Source organism: Petromyzon marinus, unplaced genomic scaffold (assembly GCF_048934315.1).
Source record: "Petromyzon marinus isolate PM22_M1 ecotype Great Lakes invasive population unplaced genomic scaffold, UKy_Petmar_22M1.pri1.0 PM_G_Scaffold_33, whole genome shotgun sequence".
Lineage (NCBI taxonomy): Eukaryota > Metazoa > Chordata > Hyperoartia > Petromyzontiformes > Petromyzontidae > Petromyzon > Petromyzon marinus.
Window position 1 is genome coordinate 1,701,903 of NW_027422906.1, and position 27,828 is coordinate 1,729,730.

The 27,828-nt window shown below is 47.0% G+C and overlaps 1 protein-coding gene across 1 annotated transcript; it reads left to right on the top strand.

The window, feature by feature from the left end:
- The first annotated feature begins 1,432 nt into the window (after positions 1-1,432).
- Positions 1,433-9,543, top strand: LOC142915632 (uncharacterized). The gene is made up of 6 exons (XM_076061353.1): positions 1,433-1,478; positions 5,182-6,051; positions 6,736-6,880; positions 7,143-7,368; positions 7,480-7,597; positions 9,502-9,543. Exons 2-6 carry the CDS (start codon positions 5,203-5,205, stop codon positions 9,541-9,543), a joined length of 1,380 nt encoding a protein of 459 aa, XP_075917468.1. The 5' UTR covers positions 1,433-1,478; positions 5,182-5,202.
- The last annotated feature ends 18,285 nt before the right edge of the window (positions 9,544-27,828 follow it).

Genomic DNA, 27,828 nt, shown 5'->3' on the forward strand with positions numbered 1-27,828 from the left:
ACTAGTACACTCACCACTACTCACCACTACTCACCACTAGTACACTCACCACTAGTACACTCACCACTCACCACTAGTACACTCACCACTACTCACCACTAGCACACTCACCACTAGTACACTCACCACTCACCACTAGTACACTCACCACTAGTACACTCACCACTACTCAACACTCACCACTAGTACACTCACCACTACTCACCACTACTCACCACTAGTACACTCACCACTAGTACACTCACCACTACTCACCACTCACCACCACTCACCACTAGTACACTCACCACTAATACACTCACCACTAGTACACTCACCACTAGTACACTCACCACTCACCACTAGTACACTCACCACTAGCACACTCACCACTCACCACTAGTACACTCACCACTACTCACCACTAGTACACTCACCACTACTCACCACCACTCACCACTAGTACACTCACCACTCCCCCACTAGTACACTCACCACTACTCACCACTAGTACACTCACCACTAGTACACTCACCACTACTCACCACTCACCACTACTCACCACTCACCACTAGTACACTCACCACTAGTACACTCACCACTACTCACCACTCACCACTACTCACCACTCACCACTAGTACACTCACCACTCACCACTACTCACCACTAGTACACTCACCACTACTCACCACTACTCAACACTCACCACTAGTACACTCACCACTAGTACACTCACCACTAGTACACTCACCACTCACCACTAGTACACTCACCACTCACCACTGCTCACCACTCACCACTACTCACCACTAGTACACTCACCACTAGTACACTCACCACTACTCACCACTAGTACACTCACCACTAGTACACTCACCACTAGTACACCCACCACTCACCACTACTCACCACTAGTACACTCACCACTAGTACACTCACCACTCACCACCACTCACCACTAGTACACTCACCACTCACCACTACTCACCACTCACCACTACTCACCACTAGTACACTCACCACTCACCACTACTCACCACTAGTACACTCAACACTCACCACTAGTACACTCACCACTAGTACACTCACCACTAGTACACTCAACACTCACCACTAGTACACTCACCACTACTCACCACTCACCACTAGTACACCGCTGTGTCTGTTCCACCTGAAGAAGGAGACTTGTGTTGCCTCCGAAACGTCGTGATTTAATTGTTTTCTTTTATTTTGTTTTATTTTACCTCTGTGACGCCACCGTATAAATTGATTCTCAACATTGTTTCGTGAGGAGTCGACTCCTTTTTAAACGCATTAAGAATCGACTCTTATTGACTTGCACGGGGAATCGGATTGAAGAGTTGTATTAGAATTCGATTGCTCATTGAATTGCATGAGGAATCGACTTAGAGTCTGAATCAATACCTTGTCGACTTGTGTTTGCAACCGGTTCGTCGTGTGGAGTTGGATCCGGGTTTGGGGGGTTCAGCATCGCCTGGTGAGTTTACACTCAACACTCACCACTACTCACCACTAGTACACTCACCACTAGTACACTCACCACTAGTACACTCACCACTACTCACCACTCACCACTAGTACACTCACCACTCACCACTACTCACCACTAGTACACTCACCACTAGGACACTCACCACTCACCACTAGTACACTCACCACTCACCACTACTCACCACTCACCACTACTCACCACTAGTACACTCACCACTAGTACACTCACCACTAGTACACTCATCACTACTCACCACTAGTACACTCACAACTCACCACTAGTACACTCACCACTACTCACCACTAGTACACTCACCACTACTCACCACTCACCACTAGTACACTCACCACTACTCACCACTACTCACCACTCACCACTAGTACACTCACCACTAATACATTCACCACTACTCACCACTAGTACACTCACCACTAGTACACTCACCACTAGTACACTCACCACTACTCACCACTCACCACTACTCACCACTCACCACTACTCACCACTAGTACACTCACCACTACTCACCACTCACCACTACTCACCACTCACCACTAGTACACTCACCACTACTTACCACTAGTACACTCACCACTCACCACTAGTACACTCACCACTAGTACACTCACTACTAGTACACTCACCACTACTCACCACTCACCACTAGTACACTCACCACTACTCACCACTCACCACTAGTACACTCACCACTACTCACCACTAGTGCACTCACCACTAGTACACTCACCACTAGTACACCCACCACTCACCACTAGTACACTCACCACTACTCACCACTAGTACACTCACCACTCACCACTACTCACCACTAGTACACTCACCACTAGTACACTCACCACTAGTACACCCACCACTCACCACTACTCACCACTCACCACTAGTACACTCACCACTAGTACACTCACCACTACTCACCACTAGTACACTCACCACTAGTACACTCACCACTACTCACCACTAGTACACTTACCACTAGTACACTCACCACTCACCACTAGTACACTCACCACTAGTACACCCACCACTCACCACTAGTACACTCACCACTAGTACACTCACCACTCACCACTAGTACACTCACCACTAGTACACTCACCACTCACCACTACTCACCACTAGTACACTCACCACTCACCACTAGTACACTCACCACTAGTACACTCACCACTACTCACCACTACTCACCACTCGCCACTAGTACACTCACCACTACTCACCACTCACCACTACTCACCACTCACCACTAGTACACTCACCACTCACCACTAGTACACTCACCACTAGTACACTCACCACTACTCACCACTACTCAACACTCACCACTAGTACACTCACCACTAGTACACTCACCACTAGTACACCCACCACTAGTACACTCACCACTACTCACCACTAGTACACTCACCACTAGTACACTCACCACTAGTACACCTACCACTCACCACTACTCACCACTAGTACACTCACCACTAGTACACTCACCACTCACCACTAGTACACTCACTACTCACCACTACTCACCACTAGTACACTCACCACTAGTACACTCACCACTCACCACTAGTACACTCACCACTCACCACTACTCACCACTCACCACTACTCACCACTAGTACACTCACCACTAGTACACTCACCACTACTCACCACTCACCACTACTCACCACTAGTACACTCACCACTAGTACACTCACCACTACTCACCACTAGTACACCACTAGTACACTCACCACTAGTACACCCACCACTCACCACTACTCACCACTAGTACACTCACCACTAGTACACTCACCACTCACCACTAGTACACTCACCACTAGTACACTCACCACTCACCATTAGTACACTCACCACTCACCACTACTCACCACTCACCACTACTCACCACTAGTACACTCACCACTAGTACACTCACCACTAGTACACTCACCACTCACCACTACTCACCACTCACCACTACTCACCACTCACCACTAGTACACCGCTGTGTCTGTTCCACCTGAAGAAGGAGACTTGTGTTGCCTCCAAAACGTCGTGATTTAATTGTTTTCTTTTGTTTTATTTTATTTTACCTCCGTGACGCCACCGTATAAATTGATTCTCAACATTGTTTCGTGAGGAGTCGACTCCTTTTTAAACGCATTAAGAATCGACTCCTATTGACTTGCACGGGGAATCGGATTGAAGAGTTGTATTAGAATTCGATTGCTCATTGAATTGCATGAGGAATCGACTTAGAGTCTGAATCAATACCTTGTCGACTTGTGTTTGGAACCGGTTCGTCGTGTGGAGTTGGATCCGGGTTTGGGGGGGTTCAGCATCGCCTGGTGAGTTTACACTCAACACTCACCACTACTCACCACTAGTACACTCACCACTAGTACACTCACCACTAGTACACTCACCACTACTCACCACTCACCACTAGTACACTCACCACTACTCACCACTAGTACACTCACCACTCACCACTACTCACCACTAGTACACTCACCACTAGTACACTCACCACTCACCACTAGTACACTCACCACTCACCACTACTCACCACTCACCACTACTCACCACTAGTACACTCACCACTAGTACACTCACCACTAGTACACTCACCACTCACCACTAGTACACTCACCACTACTCACCACTAGTACACTCACCACTCACCACTAGTACACTCACCACTACTCACCACTAGTACACTCACCACTACTCACCACTCACCACTAGTACACTCACCACTAGTACACTCACCACTACTCTCCACTCACCACTACCCACCACTAGTACACTCACCACTAGTACACTCAACACTCACCACTACTCACCACTCACCACTAGTACACTCACCACTACTCACCACTACTCACCACTCACCACTAGTACACTCACCACTAATACATTCACCACTACTCACCACTAGTACACTCACCACTAGTACACTCACCACTAGTACACTCACCACTACTCACCACTACTCACCACTCACCACTACTCACCACTAGTACACTCACCACTAGTACACTCACCACTCACCACTAGTACACTCACCACTAGTACACTCACCACTACTCAACACTCACCACTACTCACCACTCACCACTAGTACACTCACCACTACTCACCACTAGTACACTCACCACTCACCACTACTCACCACTAGTACACTCACCACTAGTATACACACCACTAGTACACCCACCACTCACCACTACTCACCACTCACCACTAGTACACTCACCACTAGTACACTCACCACTCACCACTACTCACCACTAGTACACTCACCACTAGTACTCTCACCACTCACCACTACTCACCACTAGTACACTTACCACTAGTACACTCACCACTCACCACTAGTACACTCACCACTAGTACACTCACCACTCACCACTAGTACACTCACCACTAGTACACTCACCACTAGTACACTCACCACTCACCACTACTCACCACTAGTACACCCACCACTCACCACTAGTACACTGACCACTAGTACACTCACCACTCACCACTACTCACCACTAGTACACTCACCACTCACCACTAGTACACTCACCACTAGTACACTCACCACTACTCACCACTAGTACACTCACCACTCACCACTAGTACACTCACCACTAGTACACTCACCACTCCCCCACTCCCCCTCCCTCCCCCCCAGGACGAGGACTTTGTCACCACCATGGCCAACGCGGCCTTCCTGTCTCACGCTCTGCGCCCTGACCCTTCTGCTGTCCCTGCTGCTGTTGCTGCCCCTGCTGTCCCTGCTGCCCCTGCTGTCCCTGCTGCCCCCGCTGTCCCTGCTGCCCCTGTTGCTGCCCCTGCTGTCCCTGCTGCTGCTGCCCCTGCTGCTGCTGTCCCTGCTGTCCCTGCTGTCCCTGCTGCCCCTGCTGCTGTCCCTGCTGCTGCTGCTGCCCCTGCTGCCCCCGCTGTCCCTGCTGTTGCTGTCCCTGCTGCTGCTGTCCCTGCTGTCCCTGCTGCTGTCCCTGCTGCTGCTGCCCCTGCTGTTGCTGCCCCTGCTGCTGCTGTCCCTGCTGCTGCTGCCCCTGCCGCCGCTGCCCCTGCTGCCCCTGCCGCCGCTGCCCCTGCTGTCCCTGCTGCTGCTCCTGCTGCTGTCCCTGCTGCTACTGCCGCACTGCCGCTTGGCTCCCCGCTGTGCCGCTGGTGGCTCGGCTTCCTGGGCGCTCTCAGACGCTGCTGCTGCTGCTGCACCACCACCAACACCACCGCCGCTGGCTGTGGTGTTGGTGGTGGTGTTGGTGGTGGTGTTATTGGTGGTGGTGTTGGTGGCGGTGGTGTTGGTGGTGGTGGTGTTGTCGGTGGTGGTGTTGGTGGCGGTGGTGGTGTTGGTGGTGGTGGGGGTGGTGGTGTTGGTGGTGGTGGCGGTGGTGGTGGTGTTGGTGGGGGTGGTGGCCGTGGTGGCAGTGGTGGTTGCGAGCAACCCGAGGAGTGGGCGGTGGCAGTGGTGAGGGCGGCTGGGACGCCGCGCTCACTCCTCACGCTGCTCACTGACCGTGAGGACGACGACCAGGTGAGACCACGGGTGGGGCGCACAAGGATATGTGTCTGTGTGTGTGTAGGTCGACTCAGCCTCAAATGAGTACCTGGAGGGATGTGTAAACATCGCCGCTAGGGAGACAAAGGCGGCCGGGCATGGTGCTGGCCACCCACCCCCTCGTGTGCTGTGCCGGCCTTTAAAGGCGCTCGCTAACAGCACTTGCCCCTACAGTCTGTTAAGGCTATACGGGGTATCTTTGTCTGTGCGCGGGACGGGCTAGAGAAGAGATGGAGTGACGTGGTACAAGAGGATGTGGAGCTGAGTCGACTTCCCGATGACTGGTACCAGCGGTGTAAAAATCGGCCTCTGTGGAGGAGGCTCGTGAAGGACGCTACTGGGCAGTTGGAGGCAGTCGCCCTCCAACAACAACGGAGGGCGGAGGAGCGACGCTCAGAACAACGAGCGGAGCGCCGGGTGGCTAAAGCACAGCAGGTTGGCACAGGAGGGGGCACAGGCGGTGCATCAGCCAGTCATCTCAGTCAGTCGACCCGTGGCACCTGGGTCTGTCCCTTGACCTTCTGCCAGCGGGCGTTCGACACTTCACGTGGCCTCAAGGTGCACATAGCCTGGCACAAGCGTCGTGGTGACATCACCGCCACTTGGTGGCGTATGGCGGTTGTTGTTTGTGCATCTCCTCATCTCCCCGTGCCCCCACAGGTGCGTGCATATGCATGTGAGGTGTTGCAAGTCCTCAGCTCCAACCATGTTGGCGCATTGGCCCTCTGCAACAATGGAGGCATCGCGGCCTTCGCCAGCCTGCTGGGACGCACTCACAACCCTCACACCCTGGAGAAGATCACCGGTAGCAACCCACCCACACTCACCACCCACTCTCGCCACCCACACTCACCACTCACCACCCACTCTCGCCACCCACACTCACCACCCACGCTCACCACCCACACTCACCACCCACACTCACCACCCATGCTCGCCACGCTCGTCACGCTCACCACTCTCACCACGCTCACTACTCTCACCAGGCTCACCACTCTCGCCATGCTCACCACCCACACTCACCACTCACACTCACCACCCACCCACCCTCGCCACCCCTACCCCAGGCACGCTGTGGAACCTGTCGTGCCACGAGCCTCTGAGGGCTGCGCTGGTGGAGCTCTGCCTCCCGGCGCTGGTGGAGCTCGTGCTGGTGCCAGAGAGCGGCTGGAGGAGCAACGTTGGAGACAAACCCTCCTCACCGTCCTCACCCAGCTCGCCCGTCTCACCCTCCTCACTCAGCTCGCCCGCCTCGCCTTCCGCGGCGTTCTGCAACGCCTTGGCGTGCCTGCGGTAAGGCGCGCCGAGACAGACGTGACGGGGACGTTGCGGTGGACGCGACGGGAATGTCGTGGTTGACGTGACGGGGACGTCAGGGTTCACGTCACGGCGGTGACGTTGCAGGGAGTTGAGCTTGGCAGACCCGGACAGGCGGCTGAGCATGCGGCAGTGCGAGGGGCTGGTGGACTGCGTGCTGCACTTCATCCGCACGGCACTCAAAGGGCACAACATCGAGACTCAGGTGACCCCCACACCAAGATGGGTAGTGGTAAAGTAGTGGTTAGCGCTACGAACCCGGCGACCCGGGTTCAATTCCCGCTCGTGGCCAACACCGGTGAAGATTATCTGAAATGGTCCTGGGCCTCCCCTAGGTGTACTCAGCCTCAATTGAGTACCTGGTGTGGTGTGTAAACATCGCCACTGAGCAGACAAAGGTGGTCGGGCGTTGTGCTTGCCACCAACCCCCTCATGTGCCATTCCGGTCTCTTCATAGGTGCTCGCTAACAGCACTTGCCCCTACAGTCTGTTGAGGCTATATGGAGGGTCTTTGTTTATGTATGTGTATGTATGTACACGTGTGTGGATGTATGTGTATGTGTATGTATGTCCGTGTGTGTGTATTGTCCGGCAAAAACAACCCCCTACCTCCTCGAGGTGCCGGACGGCAAAATTGTGGTGGGCAGTGCCGTGGGGGGAGGGCCAATTTAGATTGGCCTTTCCCTTCATGGCATTTGTTACCACCACAATGGCCAAAAGGGGGCTTTGGACCGGTGCGAGGGACTGGTAACCCCTCCACTTTCAATTAACTACCACTAAAATACGAGGTAATGCATTTATTAAGTTTGTGCCGGAGGCACCAGGGGTACGGGCGTCTATGACGTCTCCTGGCCAAACCCCATTTGGCGGAGCGAGGAGATTGAATCTTTATCCTCGGGGCTTCTTCAGAAACAACAAAAAGCCTCTACGGATGGCCACGTGGAATGTTTGAACGCTCATTGCGGAGGAGAGGCTTCCATTCTTTTGTTGGGAGCTGGACCGGTACCGCCTGCATCTCTATGGTATTCAGGAGGTCCAGGGGACCGGCTCTGGCTCCTGCCACCATGAGGGGTGGACAGTCCTTTACTCGGGGCAGGAGACTGCCAAACAACAGGGAGTGGCTCTTCTTCTGAACAAAAGAATGAAGGGGGCGTGGGAGTGTGGCGGTCAGGTGTGGGATGCTGTAATCCCCAGGCTACTTTGGGCTCGCCTTCCCATCAACCAGAGGCAAGGAGTGGTGGTCGTGGTTATGTATGCCCCCACTGAAGACGAACATCTGGAAGGATGCAGGCAAGGCCGATGAGTCAGATGGCTTCTATGACCTCCTGTCAAAGATACTGGCTAAAGTGGCCCCTCGGGATAGAGTCATCTTGTTGGGTGACTTCAATGCCCGAGTTGGTCATGATGCTAGCACCTGGTCTGGAGTGATTGGAGGGCATGGGCCAGATCAGCTCAATAACAACGGTAAGAGGCTGATAGATTTTTGTGCAGCCCATGGGCTTGTAATTATCAACACGCTGTTCCGGCATCGGCACATCCACACAACATCATGGATGCATGCCAGGTCCAAGTGTAACGAGTTCAACTGAGTCGCAGACGTTGTCTTGGGAGCAACACTTTATTCAGAAACTCAACGTAACATAACACAACCTACACTTGGGTGTTGAATGCTCATCTAGCCACGCTACGGCAGAACTAGACACGGTTCGCTATCCCGGCCCAGACCACAAGCTGGGTCCCGGACCACGTGGCTAGAGGCTTCTTCAACCCGACGTGGATCTTCATCACCAGTAACACGAAGAACCCCGAGCCCCTCCCGGGGCCCCCGTTATATCGGCCTGGGCTGGGGTTGGCTCCGCCCCTCGCCCCGCCCACCTTCCAGATCTCTCCGGCTCTTTCCCGAAGGCTCCTCGAGAGCTCTGCTATACCACGTGACCGCCCAGCGGCCCCCGTCCACCGGAGGCCCCCCTCCAATATCATCCGGTTACGTGTCGGCAGGCCAACCAGCGTATCATGCCCCAACGTAACCCTGGCTGGCTGACACTCCCTCTCGCTCCCTCACCGGGAGCCCGCACCGCACACCGCACATGGTGCCTCCACGCTGCACAGCGCTCACCCAAGCCCCGTGAGGGCTGGTACTTCGCCCAGTAAGCGGACTACACATAATGCCAAGACATTATCCGCTGCGGTTTCGTAAGCCCGGCACCACACAGTGACAATCACAGTCACTACACAAGCAAGACCATCTGCTGGACTACATTGTGATGGAACAGTGGATGCGGGCCCATGTCCTTGACACCAGGAGCTGATCTGCCCACTGACCATCGACTTGGCATCTTTAAGATGTGCCTGCCATTCTTCCACTCCGGTGGTGGGTGTACACCCAGGACCCCATTCAAACCCATAGTGGCATGGTCTCAGCTAGCTGATTAAAATTTCAAGCGAGAATTTAATCATCGCTTGCAGCTGGGGTTGGCATCATCCCAAACCTCCTCATGTCGAGGGGAAATGGGCGAGGTTTAGGACTGTGGCTTATGCAGCTGCAATGGCTTCTTTGGGTACACGGTCCAGACCTCCTCAGAGACCCTGGCTGACAAAGGAGGTGTTCAGGCTGGCTGAGAAAAAGCGACAGGCCCACTCTCATCATCTACAACATCCCATGTCAGAGAATGAGGAGGCTTACCGAAGCCTTCGCTCGGAGGTTCGTAGAGCCGTGAGGCGCCTTAAGGATGGTTGGTGGTTGCAGGTTGCTGAGGAGATGGAGTCTGCCCCAATGGCCTGTGATCACAAATTCCTATTTAACTCCATCAAAAAAGTAACCTGCAGCGCCACACCTATTACCATCATTAGGAGAAAGAACGGTGATCCAATCTCCGACCCCCAGGAACAGGTTTGCAGATTTGCTGAGCATTTTTGGGAGGTCCTGGGGGAGGGGAAATCCCCCAACCTGGAAAACATCGTGGCACAAAGTGAGGATGACCCTGCTGAGGCTGCGGTGCCTCATAGAAGAGGAAGTCACCCCCTGTGAGTGGCTGGCTGAGGTGCCATCTGTTGAAGAAGTACTGAAGGCGATCCGGAGTCTGAGACCAGGAAAGGCACTGGGTAGAGATGATCTCCCAAGCAAAATGCTGAGGGAGGGTGGCGTTTGTGCACAGACTGCCCTATATGACATCATAACAGCAGTCTGGACCACTGGACGGGTTCCGCAGGATTGGAAGGATGCCCTGGTGGTCCCCCTCTTTAAGAAGGGGGAACGCACAGACTGTAACAACTACAGGGGCATCTCATGCCTCAGTGTGCCGGGAAAGGTCCTGACAAGGATTATTCAACATCGCCTTGCCAGGCACGCTGAGGCGAGGCTTGCAGAGCCCCATTGCGGTTTCAGGAAAGGGCGGTCCTGCAAAGATGCCATATTTTCTATCGGTCTGCTACAGCAGAAGTGTAGGACATTCCACATCTCCGCTTTTTTGACCTGCTCAAGGCCTATGATACCATCAGTAGGCCTGGGCTCTGGGTTGTTCTTAGTGCTTTCGGAGTCCCTAACGCTCTGCTTATGATCATTAAGGACCTTCATGATGGTGAGCGGGCCCGGGTAGAACTTCGTGGCCGGGGTGCGACAGTGATGTCCTCTGGCTCCCACATTATTTAACATCTATTTTGACCACGTAGTTCGTGAAGCCTTCAATAGCTGTACCGGGGGAATCTCCATTTGGTACAGATATAAGGGAGGCTGATCGATGCCCAGGTGCAGTCAAGGGATGGCTCCCTATTGCTCAACCACGTTATGTATGCCGATGATTTGGTAATTGCTGCTCATTCAGAGGAGGAATTGGAGATGCTGGCTGCTGAGACTGGAGCGTGCCACTAAGAGATGGGGCCTTACCATCACCCCCACCAAAACTAAGCACCTGCCTGGGTATTTTGTACCATCGGACACTCCACCCCCACAACTCCCAATTGGTGATGGGGCAGTTGTGGAGAGAGTGGAGAGATTCCCATATTTATTTTTTACCTACGTGACTTTACCGAATAGAACCCAAGAGTATGAGTTTCCCATACCTGGGCAGTGTGCTTATGACCGGCTCCAGTTTAACAGCAGAGGTCTCACTCCGAATCAGTCGAGCAGCAATATCTTTTCATCGGTTGCGTGACGCTGTGTGGAAGCTACCTGGTCTATCGCTCCGCACTAAGCTTCAGGTCTTCTCGGCCACGGTCATTCCCTCCCTTCTCTACGCTTGCGAAACGTGGACCCCCCTAATGGAACATCTTCACTGGTTAGAAACAGTTAGGCTGGCCTGCCTACGATCCATCCTGGGTTTAACCAGACTAGATTGTGTGAGGAGCTCACAAATCCTTGAAAGATCTGGGCAAGGTCCCATCGGTGAGCTCCTCCGGCGGGCAAGGCTGCGATGGCTGGGTCATGTAGCCCGCATGCCCAGCCACCGCATGCCGAAACAGCTTTTGTTCGGCCGGATCGAGGGGACTAAACGGGCGCGGCACGGGCTAGAGAAGAGATGGAGTGATGTGGTACAGAAGGACGTGGAGCTGAGTGGACTTGTCGATGACTGGTACCACCGGTGTCAAGGTTGGTATCTGTGGAGGAGGCTCGTGAAGGACGCTACTGGGCAGTTGGAGGTAGTCGCCCTCCAACAACAACGGAGGGCGGAGGAGCGACGCTCAGAACAACGAGCGGAGCGCCGGGTGGCTAAAGCACAGCAGGTTGGCACAGTAGGGGGCACAGGTGGTGCATCAGCCAGTCATCTCAGTCAGTCGACCCGTGGCACCTGGGTCTGCCCCGTGACCTCCTGCCAGCGGGCGTTCGACACTTCACGTGGCGTCAGGGTGCACATAGCCTGGCACAAGCGTCGTGGTGACGTCACCGCCACTTAGTGGCGAATGGCGGTTGTTGTTGTTGTTGTCTGTGTGTGTGTCTGTGTGTGTGTGTGTCTGTGTGTGTGTCTGTGTGTGTGTCTGTGTGTGTCTGTGTGTGTCTGTGTGTGTCTGTGTGTGTGTATGTCTGTGTGTGTGTCTGTGTGTGTGTGTCTGTGTGTGTGTGTCATGATACTGGAACCTGGTCTGGAGTGATTGGAGGGCATGGGCCAGATCAGCTCAATAACAATGGTAGGAGGCTGCTAGATTTTTGTGCAGCCCATGGGCTTGTAATTACCAACACGCTGTTCCGGCATCGGCGCATCCACACAACATCATGGATGCATGCCGGGTCCAAGCAAGAACATCTGCTGGACTACATAGTGACGGACCAGCGGATGCGAGCCTATGTCCTTGACACCAGGACCTACCGTGGAGCTGATCTGCCCTCTGACCATCGACTAGTCATCTGTAAGATGCGCCTGCCATTCTTCCACTCCGGTGGTGGGTGTACACCCAGGACCCCATTCCGACCTAAAGTGGCCTGGTCTCAGTTATCTGATGAAAGTTGCAAGCGAGAATTTCATCATCGCTTGCGGCTGGGATTGGCATCGTCCCCGACTCCTCCTGATGTCGAGGGTAAATGGGCGAGGTTTAGGACTGTGACTCATGCAGCTGCAATGGCTGCTTTGGGTACGCGGTCCAGACCTCCCCAGACACCCTGGCTGACAGAGGAGTTGTTCAGGATGGTTGAGAAAAAACGACAGGCCCACTGTCATCGGCTACAGAATCCCACGTCAGAGAATGAGGAGGCTTACCGCAGCCTTCGCTCGGAGGTTCGGAGAGCCGTGAGGCGCTGCAAGGATGGGTGGTGGTCGCGGGTTGCTGAGGAGATGGAGTCTGCCTCAGTGGCCCGTGATCACAAATCTCTATTTAACTCCATAAAAAAAGTAACCTGCAGCGCCACACCTATTACCATCATTAGGGGAAAAAACGGTGATCCAATCTCCGACCCCCAGGAACAGGTTTGCAGATTTGCTGAGCATTTCTGTGAGGTCCTGGGGGAGGGAAAATCCCTCAGCCAGGAAAAAATCGTGGCACAAAGTGAGGATGACCCTGCTGAGGCTGTGGTGCCTCAAATATTGGAAGAAGTCACCCCCCGTGAGTGGCTGGCTGAGGTGCCATCTGTTGAGGAAGTACTGAAGGCGATCCGAAGTCTGAGACCAGGAAAGGCAGCGGGCAGAGATGATCTCCCAAGCGAAATGCTGAGGGAGGGTGGCGTTTGTGCACAGACTGCCCTATATGACATCATAACAACGGTCTGGGCCGCTGGACGGGTTCCACAGGATTGGAAGGATGCCCTGGTCGTCCCCCTCTTTAAGAAGGGGGACCGCACAGACTGTAACAACTACAGGGGCATCTCACTCCTCAGTGTGCCGGGAAAGGTCCTGGCAAGGATTATTCAGCATCGCCTTGCCAGGCATGCTGAGGAGAGGCTTGTGGAGCCCCAATGCGGTTTCAGGAAAGGGCGGTCCTGCACAGATGCCATATATTCTGTCCGTCTGCTACAGCAGAGGTGTAGGGAATTCCAACAAGACCTACATCTCTGCTTTATTGACCTGGTCAAGGCCTATGATACCATCAGTAGGCCTGGGCTCTGTGTTATTCTTCGTGCTTTTGGAGTACCTGACCGTCTGCTCACGATCATTAAGGACCTTCATGATGGTGAGCGGGCCCGGGTAAAACTACGTGGCCGGGAGTCAGAGCCATTCCCTGTACACCTTGGGGTGCGACAGGGATGTCCTCTGGCTCCCACATTATATAACATCTATTTTGACCACGTAGTTCGTGAAGCCTTCAATAGCTGTACTGGGGGAATCTCCATATGGTACAGATATAATGGGAGGCTGATCGATGCCCGGGTGCGGTCAAGGGATGGCTCCTACAGACACTTACATACCGACACTTACATACAGACACTGAGACACTTACATACAGACACTTACATACAGACACTTACATACAGACACTGAGATATTCACATACAGACATTTACATACAAACACTTAACATACAGACACTTGCATACAGACACTTACATACAGACACTTACTTAGACATTTACTTACAGACACTGAGACACGTAAATACAAACACTTACATACAGAAGCTTACATACAGACACTTACATACAGACACTGAGACACTTACATACAGACATTTACATACAGACACTGAGACACTTACATACAGACACTTACATACAGACACTTACAAACACACACTGACATACAGACGCTGAGACTTACATACAGACACTTACATACAGACACTTACATACAGACACTTACATAAAGACATTTACATACAGATACTGAGACACTTACATACAGACACTTACATACAGACACTTACATACACACACTTACATACACACTTACATACAGGCACTTACATACAGACACTTACATAGACACTTACATACAGACACTTACATACTGACACAAACAGACACTGAGACACTTACATACAGACACTTACATACAAACACTTACATACAGACACTTACATACAGACACTTACATAGAGACACTTACATACAGACCCTTACATACAGACACTTAGACACTTACATACAGACACTGACATACAGACTCTTACATAAAGACACTTACATACAGACACTTAGACACTTACATACAGACACTTACATAAGACTCTTACATAAAGACACTTACATACAGACAATTACATACAGACACTTACATACAGACACTAAGACACTTACATACAGACACTTACATACAGACACTTACATACAGACACTGAGACACTTACATAGACACTTACATACAGACGCTTACATACACTTACATACAGACACTGAGACACTTACATACATACACTTACATACAGACACTTACATACAGACACTTACAAACAGACACTTACATACAGACACTGAGACACTTACATACAGACACTTCCATACAGACACTGAGACACTTACATACAGACACTTACATACAGAAACTTACATACAGACACTGAGACACTTACATACAGACACTGAGACACTTACATACAGACACTGAGACACTTACATACAGACACTTACATAAAGACACTGAGACACTTACATAGACACTTACATACAGATGCTTACATACAGACACTTACATACAGACACTGAGACACTTACATACAGACACTTACATACAGACACATATAGACGCTGAGACACTTACATACAGACACTTACATACAGACACTTACATACAGACAATTACATACAGACACTTACATACAGACACTAAGACACTTACATACAGACACTTACATACAGACACTTACATACAGACACTAAGACACTTACATAGACACTTATATACAGACGCTTACATACACTTACATACAGACACTGAGACATTTACATACAGACACTTACATACAGACACTTACATACAGACACTTACATACAGACACTGAGACACTAACATAAGACACTTACATACAGACACTGAGACACTTACATACAGACACTTACATACAGACACTTACATACAGACACTTACATACAGACACTGAGACACTAACATAAGACACTTACATACAGACACTGAGACACTTACATACAGACACTTACATACAGACACTTACATACAGACACTGAGACACTTACATACAGACACTTACATAAAGACACTGAGACACTTACATAGACACTTACATACAGATGCTTACATACAGACACATACAGACACTGAGACACTTACATACAGACACTTACATACAGACACTGAGACACTTACATACAGATGCTTACATACAGATGCTTACATACAGACACTTATATACAGACACTGAGACACTTACATACAGACACTTACATACAGACACTTACATAAAGACATTTACATACAGATACTGAGACACTTACATACAGACACTTACACACAGACACTGACATACAGACTCTTACATAAAGACACTTACATACAGACACTTAGACACTTACATACAGACACTTACATAAGACTCTTACTTAAAGACACTTACATACAGACAATTACATACAGACACTTACATACAGACACTAAGACACTTACATACAGACACTTACATACAGACACTTACATACAGACACTGAGACACTTACATAGACACTTACATACAGACGCTTACATACACTTACATACAGACACTGAGACACTTACATACATACACTTACATACAGACACTTACATACAGACACTTACAAACAAACACTTACATACAGACACTGAGACACTTACATACAGACACTTCCATACAGACACTGAGACACTTACATACAGACACTTACATACAGAAACTTACATACAGACACTGAGACACTTACATACAGACACTTACATACAGACACTGAGACACTTACATACAGACACTGAGACACTTACATACAGACACTTACATAAAGACACTGAGACACTTACATAGACACTTACATACAGACGCTTACATACAGACACTTACATACAGACACTGAGACACTTACATACAGACACTTACATACAGACACATATAGACGCTGAGACACTTACATACAGACACTTACATACAGACACTTACATACAGACACGAAGACACTTACATACAGACACTTACATACAGACACTTACATACAGACAATTACATACAGACACTTACATACAGACACTAAGACACTTACATACAGACACTTACATACAGACACTTACATACAGACACTGAGACACTTACATAGACACTTATATACAGACGCTTACATACACTTACATACAGACACTGAGACATTTACATACAGACACTTACATACAGACACTTACATACAGACACTTACATACAGACACTGAGACACTCACATAAGACACTTACATACAGACACTGAGACACTTACATACAGACACTTACATACAGACACTTACATACAGACACTTACATACAGACACTGAGAAACTTACATACAGACACTTACATACAGACACTTACATACAGACACTGAGACACTTACATACAGACACTTACATAAAGACACTGAGACACTTACATAGACACTTACATACAGATGCTTACATACAGACACATACAGACACTGAGACACTTACATACAGACACTTACATACAGACACTTACATACAGACACTGAGACACTTACATACAGATGCTTACATACAGATGCTTACATACAGACACTTATATACAGACACTGAGACACTTACATACAGACACTTACATACAGACACTTACATAAAGACATTTACATACAGATACTGAGACACTTACATACAGACACTTACATACAGACACTTACATACACACACTTACATACAGACACTTACATACAGACACTTACATACAGACACTTACATAGACACTTACATACAGACACTTACATACTGACACAAACAAACACTGAGACACTTACATACAGACACTTACATACAAACACTTATATACAGACACTTACATACAGACACTTACATACAGACACTTACATACAGACCCTTACATACACACACTTAGACACTTACATACAGACACTTACATACAGACTCTTACATAAAGACACTTACACACAGACAATTACATACAGACACTTACAGACACTGAGACACTTACATACAGACACTTACATACAGACACTTACATACAGACACTGAGACACTTACATACAGACACTTACATACAGAAACTTACATACAGACACTGAGACACTTACATAGACACTTACATACAGATGCTTACATACAGACACATACAGACACTGAGACACTTACATACAGACACTTACATACAGACACTTAAATACAGACACTGAGACACTTACATACAGACACTTACATACAGAAACTTACATACAGACACTGAGATACTTACATACAGACACTTACATACAGACACTTAACATACAGATGCTTACATACAGACACATACAGACACTGAGACACTTACATACAGACACTTACATACAGACACCGAGACACTTACATACAGATGCTTACATACAGATGCTTACATACAGACACTTATATACAGACACTGAGACACTTACATACAGACACTTACATACAGACACTTACATAAAGACATTTACATACAGATACTGAGACACTTACATACAGACACTTACATACAGACACTGACATACAGACTCTTACATAAAGACACTTACATACAGACACTTAGACACTTACATACAGACACTTACATAAGACTCTTACATAAAGACACTTACATACAGACAATTACATACAGACACTTACATACAGACACTAAGACACTTACATACAGACACTTACATACAGACACTTACATACAGACACTGAGACACTTACATAGACACTTACATACAGACGCTTACATACACTTACATACAGACACTGAGACACTTACATACATACACTTACATACAGACACTTACATACAGACACTTACAAACAAACACTTACATACAGACACTGAGACACTTACATACAGACACTTCCATACAGACACTGAGACACTTACATACAGACACTTACATACAGAAACTTACATACAGACACTGAGACACTTACATACAGACACTTACATACAGACACTGAGACACTTACATACAGACACTGAGACACTTACATACAGACACTTACATAAAGACACTGAGACACTTACATAGACACTTACATACAGACGCTTACATACAGACACTTACATACAGACACTGAGACACTTACATACAGACACTTACATACAGACACATATAGACGCTGAGACACTTACATACAGACACTTACATACAGACACTTACATACAGACACGAAGACACTTACATACAGACACTTACATACAGACACTTACATACAGACAATTACATACAGACACTTACATACAGACACTAAGACACTTACATACAGACACTTACATACAGACACTTACATACAGACACTGAGACACTTACATAGACACTTATATACAGACGCTTACATACACTTACATACAGACACTGAGACATTTACATACAGACACTTACATACAGACACTTACATACAGACACTTACATACAGACACTGAGACACTCACATAAGACACTTACATACAGACACTGAGACACTTACATACAGACACTTACATACAGACACTTACATACAGACACTTACATACAGACACTGAGAAACTTACATACAGACACTTACATACAGACACTTACATACAGACACTGAGACACTTACATACAGACACTTACATAAAGACACTGAGACACTTACATAGACACTTACATACAGATGCTTACATACAGACACATACAGACACTGAGACACTTACATACAGACACTTACATACAGACACTTACATACAGACACTGAGACACTTACATACAGATGCTTACATACAGATGCTTACATACAGACACTTATATACAGACACTGAGACACTTACATACAGACACTTACATACATACACTTACATAAAGACATTTACATACAGATACTGAGACACTTACATACAGACACTTACATACAGACACTTACATACACACACTTACATACAGACACTTACATACAGACACTTACATACAGACACTTACATACAGACACTTACATACTGACACAAACAAACACTGAGACACTTACATACAGACACTTACATACAAACACTTATATACAGACACTTACATACAGACACTTACATACAGACACTTACATACAGACCCTTACATACACACACTTAGACACTTACATACAGACACTTACATACAGACTCTTACATAAAGACACTTACACACAGACAATTACATACAGACACTTACAGACACTGAGACACTTACATACAGACACTTACATACAGACACTTACATACAGACACTGAGACACTTACATACAGACACTTACATACAGAAACTTACATACAGACACTGAGACACTTACATAGACACTTACATACAGATGCTTACATACAGACACATACAGACACTGAGACACTTACATACAGACACTTACATACAGACACTTAAATACAGACACTGAGACACTTACATACAGACACTTACATACAGAAACTTACATACAGACACTGAGATACTTACATACAGACACTTACATACAGACACTTAACATACAGACACTTACATACAGACACTTACATACAGACACTTACATAGAAACTTACATACAGACACTTACATACTGACACTTACATACAGACACTTACATACAGACACTTACATACACACACTTACATACACACACTTACATACAGGCACTTACATACAGACACTTACATAGAAACTTACATACAGACACTTACATACTGACACAAACAGACACTGAGACACTTACATACAGACACTTACATACAAACACTTACATACAGACACTTACATACAGATACTTACATAGAGACACTTACATACAGACCCTTACATACAGACACTTACATACAGACACTTACATACAGACTCTTACATAAAGACACTTACATACAGACACTAAGACACTTACATACAGACACTTACATACAGACACTAAGACACTTACATACAGACACTTACATACAGACACTTACATACAGACACTGAGACACTTACATAGACACTTACATACACATGCTTACATACACTTACATACAGACACTGAGACACTTACATACATACACTTACATACAGACACTTACATACAGACACTTACATACAGACACTGAGACACTTACATACAGACACTTCCATACAGACACTGAAACACTTACATACAGAAACTTACATACAGACACTTACATACAGACACTGAGACACTTACATACAGACACTTACATAAAGACACTGAGACACTTACATACAGACACTGAGACACTTACATACATACACTTACATACAGACACTTACATACAGACACTTACATACAGACACTGAGACACTTACATACAGACACTTCCATACAGACACTGAAACACTTACATACAGAAACTTACATACAGACACTTACATACAGACACTGAGACACTTACATACAGACACTTACATACAGACACTTAACATACAGACACTTACATACAGACACTTACATACAGACACTTACATAGAAACTTACATACAGACACTTACATACTGACACTTACATACAGACACTTACATACAGACACTTACATACACACACTTACATACACACACTTACATACAGGCACTTACATACAGACACTTACATAGAAACTTACATACAGACACTTACATACTGACACAAACAGACACTGAGACACTTACATACAGACACTTACATACAAACACTTACATACAGACACTTACATACAGATACTTACATAGAGACACTTACATACAGACCCTTACATACAGACACTTACATACAGACACTTACATACAGACTCTTACATAAAGACACTTACATACAGACACTAAGACACTTACATACAGACACTTACATACAGACACTAAGACACTTACATACAGACACTTACATACAGACACTTACATACAGACACTGAGACACTTACATAGACACTTACATACACATGCTTACATACACTTACATACAGACACTGAGACACTTACATACATACACTTACATACAGACACTTACATACAGACACTTACATACAGACACTGAGACACTTACATACAGACACTTCCATACAGACACTGAAACACTTACATACAGAAACTTACATACAGACACTTACATACAGACACTGAGACACTTACATACAGACACTTACATAAAGACACTGAGACACTTACATACAGACACTGAGACACTTACATACAGACACTTACATACAGACACTGAGACACTTACATACAGACACTTACAGACGCTGAGACACTTACATACAGACACTTACATACAGACACTTACATACAGACACGAAGACACTTACATACAGACACTTACATACAGACACTTACATACAGACACTTACATACAGACACTTACATACAGACACGAAGACACTTACATACAGACACTTACATACAGACACTTACATACAGACACTTACATACAGAAACTTACACACAGACACTTACATACAGATACTTACATACAGACACTTACAGACACTTAAATACAGCCACCTACATACAGAGACTTACATACAGACACTTACATACAGACACTTACATACAGACACATACAGACACGTAGATACAGACACTTACATACAGACACTGAGACACATACAGACACTTACATACAGACACTTATATACAGACACTTACATATAGACACTTACATACAGACATTTACTGAGACACTTACTTACAGACACTGAGACACATAAATACAGACACTTACATACAGACACTTACATACAGACACTTACAAACACACACTGACATACAGACACTGAGACTTACATACAGACACTTACATACAGACACTTACATAAAGACATTTACATACAGATACTGAGACACTTACATACAGACACTTACATACAGACACTTACATACACACACTTACATACAGACACTTACATACAGGCACTTACATACAGACACTTACATAGACACTTACATACAGACACTTACATACTGACACAAACAGACACTGAGACACTTACATACAGACACTTACATACAAACACTTACATACACACACTTACATACAGACACTTACATACAGGCACTTACATACAGACACTTACATAGACACTTACATACAGACACTTACATACTGACACAAACAGACACTGAGACACTTACATACAGACACTTACATACAAACACTTACATACAGACACTTACATACAGACACTTACATACAGACACGTACATACAGACCCTTACATACAGACACTTAGACACTTACATACAGACACTTACATACAGACTCTTACATAAAGACACTTACATACAGACACTTACCTACAGACTCTTACATAAAGACACTTACATACAGACACTGAGACACTTACATACAGACACTTCCATACAGACACTGAGACACTTACATACAGACACTTACATACAGACACTTACATACAGACACTTACATACAGACACTGAGACACTTACATACAGACACTTCCATACAGACACTGAGACACTTACATACAGACACTTACATACAGACACTTACATACAGACACTTACATACAGACACTGAGACACTTACATACAGACACTTACATACAGACACTGAGACACTTACATACAGACACTGAGACACTTACATACAGACACTTAGATAAAGACACTGAGACACTTACATAGACACTTACATACAGACGCTCACATACAGACACATACAGACACTGAGACACTTACATACAGACACTTACATACAGACACATACAGACGCTGAGACACTTACATACAGACACTTACATACAGACACTTACATACAGACACTTACATACAGACACGAAGACACTTACATACAGACACTTACATACAGACACTTACATACAGACACTTACAAACAGACACTTACATACAGAAACTTACACACAGACACTTACATACAGATACTTACATACAGACACTTACAGACACTTACATACAGCCACCTACATACAGAGACTTACATACAGACACTTACATACATACAGACACTTACATACAGACACATACAGACACTTACATACACACACTTACAAACAGACACTGAGACACTTACATACGGACACTTAAATACAGACACTTACATACAGACACTGAGATATTTACATACAGACACTTACAAACAAACACTTATACAGACACTTACATACAGACACTTATATACAGACACTTACATAGAGACACTTACATACAGACACTTACTTAGACACTTACTTACAGACACTGAGACACTTAAATACAGACACTTACATACAGACACTTACATACAGACACTTACAAACACACACTGACATACAGACACTGAGACTTACATACAGACACTTACATACAGACACTTACATACAGACACTTACATAAAGACATTTACATACAGATACTGAGACACTTACATACAGACACTTACATACAGACACTTACATACAGGCACTTACATACAGACACTTACATAGACACTTACATACAGACACTTACATACAAACACTTACATAGACACTTACATACAGACACATACAGACACTTACATACAGACACTTACATACGGACACTTACATACAGCCACTTACATACAGCCACTTACATACAGACACTTACATACAGACACATACAGACGCTGAGACACTTACAGACACTTACATACAACAACAACAACAACCGCCATTCGCCACTAAGTGGCGGTGACGTCACCACGACGCTTGTGCCAGGCTATGTGCACCCTGAGGCCACGTGAAGTGTCGAACGCCCGCTGGCAGGAGGTCACGGGGCAGACCCAGGTGCCACGGGTCGACTGACTGAGATGACTGGCTGATGCACCACCTGTGCCCCCTACTGTGCCAACCTGCTGTGCTTTAGCCACCCGGCGCTCCGCTCGCTGTTGTGAGCGTCGCTCCTCCGCCCTCCGTTGTTGTTGGAGGGCGACTGCCTCCAACTGCCCAGTAGCATCCTTCACGAGCCTCCTCCACAGAGGCCGATCTTGACACCGCTGGTACCAGTCATCGGCAAGTCCACTCAGCTCCACATCCTCCTGTACCACATCACTCCATCTCTTCTCTGGCCCGTGCCGCGCCCGCTTAGCCCCCTCAATCCGGCCAAACAAAAGCTGTTTCGGCATGCGGTGGCTGGGCATGCGGGCTACATGACCCAGCCATCGCAGCCTTGCCTGCCGGAGGAGCTCACCGATGGGACCCTGCCCAGATCTTTCAAGGATTTGTGAGCTCCTCACACAATCCAGTCTGGTTAAACCCAGGATGTATCGTAGGCAGGCCAGCCTAAATGTTTCTAACCGGCGAAGATGTTCCATTAGGGGGGTCCACGTTTCGCAAGCGTAGAGAAGGGAGGGAATGACCGTGGCCGAGAAGACCTGAAGCTTAGTGCGGAGCGACAGACCAGGTAGCTTCCACACAGCGTTACGCAACCGATGAAAAGATATTACCGCTCGACTGATTCGGAGTGAGACCTCTGCTGTTAAACTGGAGCCAGTCATAAGCACACTGCCCAGGTATGGGAAACTCTCCACTCTCTCCACAACTGCCCCATCACCGATTGGGAGTTGTGGGGGTGGAGTGTCCGATGGTACATCGACTAGTCATCTGTAAGATGCGCCTGCCATTCTTCCACTCCGGTGGTGGGTGTACACCCAGGACCCCATTCCGACCTAAAGTGGCCTGGTCTCAGTTATCTGATGAAAGTTGCAAGCGAGAATTTCATCATCGCTTGCGGCTGGGATTGGCATCGTCCCCGACTCCTCCTGATGTCGAGGGTAAATGGGCGAGGTTTAGGACTGTGACTCATGCAGCTGCAATGGCTGCTTTGGGTACGCGGTCCAGACCTCCACAGAGACCCTGGCTGACAGAGGAGGTGTTCAGGATGGTTGAGAAAATGTGACAGGCCCACTGTCATCGGCTACAGAATCCCACGTCAGAGAATGAGGAGGCTTACCGCAGCCTTCGCTCGGAGGTTCGGAGAGCCGTGAGGCGCTGCAAGGATGGGTGGTGGTCGCGGGTTGCTGAGGAGATGGAGTCTGCCTCAGTGGCCCGTGATCACAAATCTCTATTTAACTCCATAAAAAAAGTAACCTGCAGCGCCACACCTATTACCATCATTAGGGGAAAAAACGGTGATCCAATCTCCGACCCCCAGGAACAGGTTTGCAGATTTGCTGAGCATTTCTGTGAGGTCCTGGGGGAGGGAAAATCCCTCAGCCAGGAAAAAATCGTGGCACAAAGTGAGGATGACCCTGCTGAGGCTGTGGTGCCTCAAATATTGGAAGAAGTCACCCCCCGTGAGTGGCTGGCTGAGGTGCCATCTGTTGAGGAAGTACTAAAGGCGATCCGAAGTCTGAGACCAGGAAAGGCAGCGGGCAGAGATGATCTCCCAAGCAAAATGCTGAGGGAGGGTGGCGTTTGTGCACAGACTGCCCTATATGACATCATAACAACGGTCTGGGCCGCTGGACGGGTTCCACAGGATTGGAAGGATGCCCTGGTCGTCCCCCTCTTTAAGAAGGGGGACCGCACAGACTGTAACAACTACAGGGGCATCTCACTCCTCAGTGTGCCGGGAAAGGTCCTGGCAAGGATTATTCAGCATCGCCTTGCCAGGCATGCTGAGGAGAGGCTTGTGGAGCCCCAATGCGGTTTCAGGAAAGGGCGGTCCTGCACAGATGCCATATTTTCTGTCCGTCTGCTACAGCAGAGGTGTAGGGAATTCCAACAAGACCTACATCTCTGCTTTATTGACCTGGTCAAGGCCTATGATACCATCAGTAGGCCTGGGCTCTGGGTTATTCTTCGTGCTTTTGGAGTACCTGACCATCTGCTCACGATCATTAAGGACCTTCATGATGGTGAGCGGGCCCGGGTAAAACTACGTGGCCGGGAGTCAGAGCCATTCCCTGTACACCTTGGGGTGCGACAGGGATGTCCTCTCGCTCCCACATTATATAACATCTATTTTGACCACGTAGTTCGTGAAGCCTTCAATAGCTGTACTGGGGGAATCTCCATATGGTACAGATATAATGGGAGGCTGATCGATGCCCGGGTGCGGTCAAGGGATGGCTCCTACAGACACTTACATACAGACACTTACATACAGACACTGAGACACTTACATACAGACACTTACATACAGACACTTACATACAGACACTGAGATATTCACATACAGACATTTACACACAAACACTTAACATACAGACACTTGCATACAGACACTTACATACAGACACTTACTTAGACATTTACTTACAGACACTGAGACACGTAAATACAAACACTTACATACAGAAGCTTACATACAGACACTTACATACAGACACTGAGACACTTACATACAGACATTTACATACAGACACTGAGACACTTACATACAGACACTTACATACAGACACTTACAAACACACACTGACATACAGACGCTGAGACTTACATACAGACACTTACATACAGACACTTACATACAGACACTTACATAAAGACATTTACATACAGATACTGAGACACTTACATACAGACACTTACATACAGACACTTACATACACACACTTACATACACACTTACATACAGGCACTTACATACAGACACTTACATAGACACTTACATACAGACACTTACATACTGACACAAACAGACACTGAGACACTTACATACAGACACTTACATACAAACACTTACATACAGACACTTACATACAGACACTTACATAGAGACACTTACATACAGACCCTTACATACAGACACTTAGACACTTACATACAGACACTGACATACAGACTCTTACATAAAGACACTTACATACAGACACTTAGACACTTACATACAGACACTTACATAAGACTCTTACATAAAGACACTTACATACAGACAATTACATACAGACACTTACATACAGACACTAAGACACTTACATACAGACACTTACATACAGACACTTACATACAGACACTGAGACACTTACATAGACACTTACATACAGACGCTTACATACACTTACATAC